The sequence below is a fragment of the Syngnathus scovelli genome, chromosome 18, assembly GCF_024217435.2.
Source record: "Syngnathus scovelli strain Florida chromosome 18, RoL_Ssco_1.2, whole genome shotgun sequence".
Lineage (NCBI taxonomy): Eukaryota > Metazoa > Chordata > Actinopteri > Syngnathiformes > Syngnathidae > Syngnathus > Syngnathus scovelli.
In genome coordinates, this window is record NC_090864.1 from 3,944,638 (window position 1) to 3,955,446 (window position 10,809).

General features: G+C 45.8%; 1 protein-coding gene across 5 annotated transcripts; it reads left to right on the forward strand.

Moving 5' to 3' along the window:
- Positions 1–1,200: 1,200 nt before the first annotated feature.
- Positions 1,201–7,176, forward strand: fbxo15 (F-box protein 15). 5 transcript variants are annotated; one of them, XM_049749174.2, is made up of 10 exons: positions 1,215–1,331; positions 1,404–1,497; positions 2,080–2,184; positions 2,551–2,775; positions 3,570–3,767; positions 3,832–3,961; positions 5,072–5,154; positions 5,601–5,746; positions 5,833–5,957; positions 6,249–7,176. In XM_049749174.2, the coding sequence occupies exons 2-10, from the start codon at positions 1,421–1,423 to the stop codon at positions 6,513–6,515; spliced, it is 1,356 nt and encodes a 451-aa protein (XP_049605131.1). In that variant the 5' UTR covers positions 1,215–1,331; positions 1,404–1,420; the 3' UTR covers positions 6,516–7,176. The 5 variants fall into 5 exon arrangements, with proteins under 5 accessions (XP_049605134.1, XP_049605131.1, XP_068504906.1 ...); XM_049749177.2 differs by having other exon boundaries at positions 1,201–1,497; positions 5,833–5,946; positions 6,249–6,436; XM_068648805.1 differs by having other exon boundaries at positions 1,219–1,497.
- Positions 7,177–10,809: the final 3,633 nt, after the last annotated feature.

Genomic DNA, 10,809 nt, shown 5'->3' on the forward strand with positions numbered 1-10,809 from the left:
CATACCGGACCGGCACATGGTGCAGTTCATTATGGAGACGCTTTCCAACCGCAGCTTTAGTCTCCAAACCAGCAGTGGGCAGTGCAGTAGGCTTCGTAGACTGAGGAGCGGGGTACCGCAAGGGTCAGTTCTCTCACCAACACTATTTAACATCTACATATACGACCTACCGGACACAGCATCCAGAAAGTATGGCTATGCAGACGACCCTGCCATCATGCTGAGTCAACCAACGTGGAAGGCGACGGAAACGGCCTGAATGAAAACAGCTCAGCTTTGGAAAGACTGTTGGTGCATCATACCATCTCAGCACCAGGGAAGCAAGGAAAGAACGGGCAGTGAGCATTGAGGGCAAACGCCTGGAGGTTCAACAAGCCCCGAAGTACCTCGGCGTGCGTCTGGATCGGACCCTATCCTTCAAACAACACCTCGAAGATCTGAAGGCAAAGGTGACATCCAGGGTTGCACTGATCCGCCGCCTTGCGCCGGCCAACCTTCGGCAAGAGGCTGCTACCCTCGTTCTCGCCAGGAAGGCATAAAATAACAACTGGCACATCCTGCACAACACTACAACAACTCCAGCTCCACCAAGCAGACTCAAGGCGCACCACCCCTACAACATGGCAGCACAAGAGATGCTCAATTCCATCCCTGAAGACATTTCCAGAGATGCCTGGCTGGCAGCAGCTTGGAAGCAGGAGTGGGAGGCAGCTGGCCCCTACCTCATGCACCGTTATACCTGGGAACCATGAAACGGCGCCATAGGAGGAGACGAACTACCTCGCCAGCAGTGGACCACACTGAACCGCTTAAGAACTGGTGTTGGGCGCTTCAACACGTCTATGCGGCAGTGGGGACTAACGGACAGTGCGGCATGTGAGTGCGGAGACCCCGACCAGACAGCCGACCACATCATCAACACCTGCCCCCTATATAGACCACCCTCGGAGGCCGGCCTCTTTGACCTGGGACCAGAGATGCTGGCGTGGCTCCACGACACCAAGTTGGAGCTCTGACGTTAGGAGAGAGAGAGCGAGAGAGAGAGAGAGAGAGAGAGAGAGAGAGAGAGAGAGAGAGAGAGAGAGAGAGAGAGAGAGAGAGAGAGAGAGAGAGAGAGGTGGTATTGGGTTGGGGGGGTTGGCTGATTGCAAGTGATTGACAAGACGTGGTTGCCACGGCAACTCGTTTTTTTTTTGTCTCATAACCCGGAAATGTATGACGCCAATTGAGGGTGTTGCTACGGCAACGGGACGCAGGTGTTTGACGTCATCGTTCAGCGGGTTTCTCTTCCACCTTTAAGTTCATAAAGACGCTCGGTCAAACTTTTAAAGGTAGTGTGCGACGAAATGTTTCCACACGCTCATCGACCAAACTTTATGTGCTAAACGTATTGCTTGAAGTAGGTGCGACAAGTGCGAACATGTTAGCATCGAAAGCAACGAAGCGTCAACGAGCAAGCGAACGCTCTCGAGCCTTCCTTGGAAACTTTATCGAAAGGTAACATGCACGTATTTCTCAAATGTTTTTGACTGAGAATTGGAGTACTTGTGCCAATACTGTCTACTGAAAATACGAATTTTCAAAATAAAGCTCCACTTGTTTATATTCACATCACGTGGCATTTTTTCATCATTTTATACCAGTGGTTCTTAACCTTGTTGGAGGTACCGAACCCCACTAGTTTCATATGCGCCTTCACCAAACCCCTCGTTAGTGATTTTTTTTTTTAATTCAAGACATAGATGTTTTTACTAATGCTCAAAATGAGCTGTGCATGAACATCACCTTGTTCAAAGAACAACACCAACACAATGCACGAACTCGCAACAAATTACATACTGGCAAATCAGAAGCTACACGATAAAACAGGTTTGTTCGGACCTCCTCAGTGGGGGCTCTGTCGAACCCCTGAGACCGACTCACCGAACCCCTAGGGTCAAGAACCACTGTTTTATACAGTCAAGCAGATAACTGCAGGTGACAGAAAATAACAACAGGAAGAACAGCAAGTGGCATGAAAACACCTTTTTTTTTTTTATGTTCCCCTCCCGTTTTTGATATTATGGTACTTTTTTGTAGACTGCCATATGAGATCCAGAATAAGATCCTGTCCTACTTGGATGCTGGCACACTAATCTGCATCAGCCACGTTAGTAAAACCTTCTATCAACTTGCCAATGATGAGTAAGTATCATCACACACACATTGCATTAAAAGGCACCAATGTTACAAAACCACTCCAAAGCCAGGAAAAAGCCAGGTCGGTGAGAGTTAATTAGAATTCAACTCCGCAGCTTCCTGCAGATCATAATTATGATGTAGGCTATTTCCATTAAATGACATCAGTGTCACTGCTAATTTAGTGCCAATTTCAGATATAGAGCCGTTATGTGCATGTTGGTGTTAGTAGGAACATTGCGAACGTGAAGACTAGATTAGAAGCTCCACGTTATGTGCTCGGAATGAGCAAAAAGCCTTTCATTAGATAATTCTACAAATGATACTTTTGACATTTCTCAAACATTTCTCGTGTCGATACAATCAACGCAGGGTATTCTGGAGGAATATATACAAGCAGCTGCTGATGAAGAAGGCAATGAAGATGGTTGGGGAGATGCTGGAGATGACCACTTTGGAGTCTCAGGATCAACCTTCGGGTTACTGGAAGCTCAGTTATTTGAAAGCTCTGAGTGCGTGGAATCAGAGCAAGTGGAAAAGGCACGTTCGAGTCAGCCGTCACACGGGTTTGCCTCAGCACGCAGTTGAGATACTTCGGTAATAGCACCGCACAATGGTTGTCACCTTCAAGTCACAATTATGGAATGCACTTCCATTTTGACCAAAAACATCCAAGGCTCCATTTTATACACTCAGAATGAGCAAAAAGCAGGTTCTGCTCAGTCCCTCGCAAACTCTGCTGGCTTTTTACAACCTCTGATTAGGCACTCCATTTTGACTTCCACGCCGCTCGCTGTGGTACAGAGGGGAAGTAGAAATAAGTGTTTTCCTCTCAGAGGCTGCCTGACTTGTTGAAATAAATGACTTCCCCACGCCCCCTCCTGATCTCTCATCTCCAACATATACTTTTTCTCTCTAAGTCAGACATTTCCCCTCGTAGGGCTTTGTCTATTTGAGACACTGGGGGGGGGGTGCGATTTACCTTGCTAATAAGCATTTCAGAAGACATCACACACACAGACAACGGCGGGCCAAATCCCCTGGGTCATCTCGGTCCTCGCGGGCTGCTCTAGTTTTTTTTTTGCTTTTGTTCCTCCCTTGGCGAGGCACCAGTTAAATCACAATGGGGACAATCCCGAGTCTCAGTTTAGACTGAAATACATCAACAAATTCATCCGAGCAGCTGCGGCTTTATGTCACGATTGTAGTTTATTCCATTAGCAAACTGGCCGAACGTCTCTCGGCTGCTGATAAAGCAAACACAATAGCCGTTAAATGCTCGGTCGGGCGAGTTGGAAAGATGCTCGCGGAACAAATGAGTGCAAATATTTTGCCTGTCCTTTGATCCAGAGGGAGTTAGTAAAAAAGTTATGCTTTATTATCTTACATAGCAGACATGTAACCTGGGAGCTGACGGTCAGGGACAAATCCAAAAAAGAAGCCACATACGATCTGGCCTGGTTCCAGTTCTTTGAGACCTCCGTGGTACTGTGCTGGAACGGAAGCCTCTGGCCCGACTTGGATCAGATTTCCACCATTCGGCTCCACGGCGTCCGCAGAGTTGCCCTCGCCTGCCCCGGACTCAAGGCGTACGACAGTCGAGGTCAATTGTCGTGTCTGTGGAGTTAATTAGAGTTTTCCGTGTGTTGACAGACCCGGTTGGAGATCCCTCATGGATGTGGTGGACATGGAGCGTGCGATCAAAAACATGCAGGACTTCGGCCACGACCACCATGTTGAATTGAAGCCGGTAAAGCCTGACATGGTGGTGGGGCTTTGGAAGGTAATTAAACAACGCTCCATCATGGTGTATCAATATATCAATACAAAGTGAAGCACTCGACCCAAATGTCATTTTCATTTATTGGACAAGCAACTCTGCAGTCAGATAAGCTCCAGCATGTGCTGTGACACTTCAAATAGTAGCCTGAGAGTGAAAATTTCTTTAGAACTAATAAGATCAGGAAGTTCTAGGTGTTAACTATATCACACCCCCTTTTCCGGCTTTCTGTTATTTTTTTCTTTCACTTACTTCTAACACCCTCCAAAGCTGGCCAATTGCGGGGTTGCCTTCGTCTTCCCGCCAATTATTCAGTTTCTGTACTTCTCACAGGAAACAGTGACGCAGGAAATTTAAGTCGATTAATAGACAACAAATTGATTATCAATTTAATCGCCTCCTATTTTTATAATCGAGTAATCGTTTAGAGACATCTTCTGATTTCAGGCACTCAAAGGTAATATTTTATTTTTCGAGTCCGACATGAAATTAGACCGATTTTATCTTTTGCATTCAATCAAAATTTGACATTTGCAAACATCTGCTTTTTGGAAAACAATGACAAATTTTCCTATGATATTGCTTAACTGTTTTTTCGTTTTTTTCATTCACAAAATAATACCAAATAACCCAAAAATATCGGGGAAAAAGAATACACTTTAAGACAACTAAAATTGTATTCGAATAATCGATTCTAAAAACATTTGATGCTCACAGTCCTACCTGTGACCATGTTAAGTGAACAAGAAAAAAAATACCAAATGTTGCTTTACCTCAGTTTTTGTCAGGACAATGATGATGATGATGATAGAACTTTATTCATCCCACAGTGGGGAAATTTACTTGTCACAGCGGCGCATTCGAGTGCAAGAATACAAGTGCCAAAATTACAAAAAAGGATAAATAACAGACAAGGACAAAGACAAGTGCCGCTAGTAGAGACGAAACACAACTCTATCAGGTGCCACGCATGTTGTAGAGTCTGACAGCAGAGGGAATGAAGGACCTGCAGAATCGTTCCTTCCTACACCGTGGGTGTAATAGTCTGTTGCTAAAGGAGCTGCTCAGGGACCGCACAATGATAATATAACAACGCTGATTTTGTGTTCACAGGCGCAAGGCAGCGTCGCCTTTGTCACATTCACCCTCCACTTGTATAGGCTGCTGGAGAGAAGTACCCAGGGAAGCTCTCTTAGGTAGGCGCCACATGTTCAAAGTGTGTCACCAACAAATGCAAGTGACAGCGTTCATTCCCGGGGTGATCCGTCTTTGATGCTCTGCTCGCTGATGCGTCGCTGGCACTTCCACTACCACGTTGGTTATCTTGTCAACATTCTGCCATTTTCCCCCCTTTTTTCTCATTTGTCCGCATCGGCTTCGGCTCGGCGTGCTAAATCTGCCGTTTCCCTCAGTCTGTCACCAGCGAGGACTAAAAGGTAGAATGAATTGAAATTTGGTCAACTGGACGAGGCCTTAAATGTGTACAACAAATCCCATGTGTATTACAGTGAAATGTCAGCCATATTTTTATTTTTTTTAACACAGGGATATTAACGCTTCATAAGTGTGCTCGCAGCCCCCTCTAGTGACGATATTTAAGAACACATTTAATATTCTTTATGAATTATTTTCCTTTCAATAGTCCCCACGTGGAGCCCATGGTCCAAGCCCCGTTTGATGACATCGACCTTGATTACGGTCTCTATGGTTACCAGCTCCACATCGCTCTCCACAGCACTGAATATGAGATTATGTCTGGAAGTTTCCCTCAGTTATTCTGCCGAAGAGGTAATACTAGTGAAATATATGGCCAATTTAAAAAAAAAAAAAAAAAAAAAAGTATCTGTTGACTGTGAACATCGCCTATCTTTCAGATGAGATTTGCAACGGCCATATCCAACTCATTGCCGTTCATGACAGCCGCTTATCACACCACGTAACTTTGTCAGGAAATGTCACCCTGCCCTGGAGGTGCGAGGCCCTGCGAGGTGAAGTAAAGGTACCACTTAGTTAGAAGACTTGAATTCCAGTCATCTACATCTTTTTGTTACCGTGACGACGGGGGGTCAAATTAGGAGTGAGTGAGTGTCGCGAAATCCACAAATTTGCCAAACGTTTTAGTGGGTGCCAAAGCTAAAGCTGCTATTCCGCGAGCTAACGCTACTCTGCACTAACAGTGTAGTTTTGAAATCATGCATCCCAAAGATGACTAATTGCAGCATGTTTCGCACAGTGAATTTAAACAAATGGCCCTCAAGTCCATTTTTATCATTTGTCTTCTCTTCATCAGAATGGCTGTATCATGACTCTCACTCTTCTCGATGAGGGTGACAAACCCTTTTGGTGCGTCAGCTCACCGGTTGCCACAAAGCATCTCGAGAAGCCCTATTCACTGTATTACGCGGCCCAACACTTCCAAATCCACTATCAGGATTCTGAGGGTCAAGTGTTGATGAAATTTGGGCAGATGGACCCGCAGGAACCGTTTTTCCTCGTGAGTTTAGTCCTTTATTTGACAACCGATAAAGTCAACAAGCACTTCCAACAAGAATTCTGAACATGTATTGTTTGATATTAATTGGATTGAATTTAAATCATAATCAGTTTTCTGAGTGAGTTTCATGCTCACCGTGGAAAAAAAAAAATTCTCCAATGTTGGGGCTGATGATTACAGACAATAATATATAATATAAATCTTTGAAAAAAAATACATGACGCTTTATTAAAAGCATCTGTGGCTAATTTTTGTGCCCTGTGAAAGAGCAGACAGTCCTTTTATTGGAATCAAATCAAGAAATGCTTTTTGGAATATGTGCTTGTAAATTAACTAGGTTCAAAAGCATGACGTCTGAGCATTGATCACTCGGGAAGCCCCACCACTCCATCAAATCATCTCTCCATTGTAAGGGCCATTAATGCAACACCCATTAGCGATGTTAGCCGTCAATTTTCTTGGTCTATCTTTAATATCCACTTAGCCACGAGTGTCAAGAGTAAATGGAAATATGTCGAGAATTTCTGGCATCCCGCCATTTTAATATTAGGGCATTAACTCGGAGAGCCGCCAAATGACTTGAAAATTGCTGTCATTGTTTTTTGAACGGTGATGTACTTTTGGTGACATTTGTTTATTTGATTTAAGACTATGTTGAACATGTCATCACAATGTATTGTATATTATGAATGGTAATATCCCTGTAAACATACTTTGAGCTGTAGATTGTGATAAGAAGCTTCATTGTCCATCGTAAAAAAAACAGTTACATAGAATACCATGCACATCAAATTAGTTGTAACAGTTTAAGCACTATAGAAAATGGATGGCTTGAATCTTTTTTTAATTTTAATTGGAACCATAGCTTATTAATGGATGTGGAAAGTGACCACACGAGGGCAGTAAAGCACCTTTTCTCTCGCTTATAAATTGATGGATGAATGGATAGTCAGGCAGACCTACAGATAGAATGTCAAGTCAGTTGCCACGGTGACATGTGATGCATTTTTGATTTCCTGAAACTGGGAATCAAAAGTAAGATGGAGGCCCACAGCAATAATGCTCAGTTTGATTTTGAGAAGTGCCCATTAGCATTTCCTCTATTATGCATTTCAGCCTTGGTGACTATAATGTCGAGCCCTTATGAATTCACTAGTGTCAATATTCTGCTTAGCTCATTCGTTTCAGATCAGAGCACACTAGGTTTCTCCAGGTGCTACATGCAGGGATGAGAATTTTCCGCAGATCCGCGGATTTCCGTGTTTCATTCCGTCGAAAGTATTTTCGTGAATCGTGTAAATCCGTTGAGAAAATACCGTATTTGCCGGTGTATAAGTCGACCTGGTGTATAAGTCGACCCCCTAAAATTCGACGGAAATTTACGATTTTATGATATATCCTTTGTATAAGTCGAGCTCAATTGTTGCATTATATTAAACTTCAAAATTCAATCAGAAATATGCGAAATTTATTGACGAAATGTGTTCAAAGTCGCGAGTTTGTAGCGAGCGATCTATACGCCATTTTAAATATTATTTACTTCATGACCCTGTGATATTACGCGCCGAGAGAGACTAACAACAATGAACACTCTTAGAAACTGGTTTATTTTTAGTTAAGAAACTACAAATTATAATTATAAAGTGATTGCCGGTACATAGAGTTCAAAATTCGTCTTCATCGTCGCTACTTCCGAAAAGCTCGTTCCATTCGTTTTCGTTTAGTTTGTCGTCATAAAGGGCATCTTCTTGGTCTTCTCTATCCTGAGAGCGTTTGGCGAATATTTTCTAAGTGCCAACGGCTCTTGCGCCATAAAGAGTCCGCCCCGGCTGGTTCCCCATGTCGGCCAGAACAAGTGAAAATTCGGCCTCTTCCCCTGGAAGTCTGGCCAAGTTTGGCGAATATTTTCTAAGTGCCAACGACTCAACCGCCGTAAAGTGTCTGCCTCGGCTGGTTCCCCGTGTCGGCCACCACAAGTGAAAATTCGGCCTCTTCCCCTGGAAGTCCGGCCAAGTTTGGCGAATATTTTCTAAGTGCCAACGACTCAACCGCCGTAAAGTGTCCGCCTTGGCTGGTTCCCCGTGTCGGCCACCACAAGTGAAAATTCGGCCTCTTCCCCTGGAAGTCCGGCCAAGTTTGGCGAATATTTTCTAAGTGCCAACGACTCAACCGCCGTAAAGTGTCCGCCTCGGCTGGTTCCCCGTGTCGGCCACCACAACTGAAAATTCAGCCTCTTCCCCTGGAAGTCCGGCCAAGTTTGGCGAATATTTTCTAAGTGCCAACGTCTCAACCGCCGTAAAGTGTCCGCCTCGGCTGGTTTCTCCAGTCGGTCAGAACAAGTGAAAATTCGGCCTCTTCCCCTGGAAGTCTGGCCAAGTTTGGCGAATATTTTCTAAGTGCCAACGACATTCACTTAGACATGGCGATTGAATGTTTACTTACCGGTAGTTATTGTCGTTGCTTGACGCGCGATGACTCGCACATTCGCTCAATACCCAGTACTTCCCCCTAGCAGTCATCGTCGCTGCCTGGCTTTCGATGTCCGTTATTGAGGTGAGAATATTTGAAATTGTTGCTGAGGATGCGTGTTAATGCGACGAACGCTTTATAATGATTCAGTTTCTCGCTGTTTGATGAGCCTGACGGACGCACACCCACGCACAATGAGATGCATGAGAAACGGCCTTGGTTACCATCACATTTGAAGCGATGAATACGAAGTTAAATTTTATGACTCGGTGTATAAGTCGAGGTCGATTTTTTTCGGTCGATTTTGGATCGAAAAAGGTCGACTAATACACCGGCAAATACGGTATATATTTTTTTAATATATGGGGGTAGCGGGCAACGTTAGCCTCGGCGACTCGCGAGCATTCCCCCGCCCGCCGCGAGGGCATATATATATATATATATATATATATATATATACATATACCGTATTTGCCGGTGTATTGGTCGACCTTTTTCGATCCAAAATCGACCGAAAAAAATCGACCTCGACTTATACACCGAGTCATAAAATTTAACTTCGTATTCATCGCTTCAAATGTGATGGTAACCAAGGCCGTTTCTCATGCATCTCATTGTGCGTTGCACTTAGAAAATTTGAACCGGGCGGCGTGCGCGAGTGCGCGGCCCGCTGGAAGTCGAATGAGGCGCCGCGATCTCCTCCGCGGTGCTTATAAAGTGCCGATCCGCTCGGCTTGGAGCTATTTCCGGCCTCCCGTTGGTGCCGGGCGGCGTGCGCGAGCTCGCCGGCCGCTGGAAGTCGAATGAGGCGCCGCGATCTCCTCCGCGGTGCTTATAAACAGCCGATCCGCTCGGCGGGGGCTATTTTCGGCCACTTGGCGCGTGCGCACGGCCTCCCGGATGTGCTGGGCGGGTGCGCGAGCTCGCCGGCCGCTGGAAGTCGAATGAGGCGCCGCGATCTCCTCCGCGGTGCTTATAAACAGCCGATCCGCTCGGCGGGGGCTATTTTCGGCCACTTGGCGCGTGCGCACGGCCTCCCGGATGTGCCGGGCGGGTGCGTGAGCTCGCCGGCCGCTGGAAGTCGAATGAGGCGCCGCGATCTCCTCCGCGGTGCTTATAAACAGCCGATCCGCTTGCCGGGGGCTATTTTCGGCCACTTAACGCGTGCGCACGGCCTCCCGGATGTGCCGGGCGGGTGCGTGAGCTCGCCGGCCGCTGGAAGTCGAATGAGGCGCCGCGATCTCCTCCGCGGTGCTTATAAAGTGCCGATCCGCTCGGCTTGGAGCTATTTCCGGCCTCCCATTGGTGCCGGGCGGCATGCGCGAGCTCGCCGGCCGCGATCTCCTCCGCGGTGCTTATAAACAGCCGTATGCGCACGGCCTCCCGGAATTTGAACACATTTCGTCAATAAATTTCGCATATTGAATTTTGAAGTTTAATATAATGCAACAATTGAGCTCGACTTATACAAAGGATATATCATAAAATCGTAAATTTCCGTCGAATTTTAGGGGGTCGACTTGTACACCGAGTCGACCTGTACGCCGGCAAATACACCCTCCCACCTTACCACCTTACTGCGTCTCACAAACGTTCTTCTTTGTGATCCAAACACCTCAAACTTGGATTCATCCGTCCACAACACTTTTTTCCAGTCTTCCTCTGTCCAATGTCTGTGTTCTTTTGCCCATCTTAATCTTTTTCTTTTGTTGGCCAGTCTCAGATATGGCTTTTTCTTTGCCACTCTGACCTGAAGCCCAAGATCCCGCAGCCGCCTCTTCACTGTAGATGTTGACACTGGTGTTTTGCGAGTACTATTTAATGAAGATGCCAGTTGGGGACCTGTGAGGTGTCTGTTTCTCAAACTAGAGACTCTAATGTACAAATG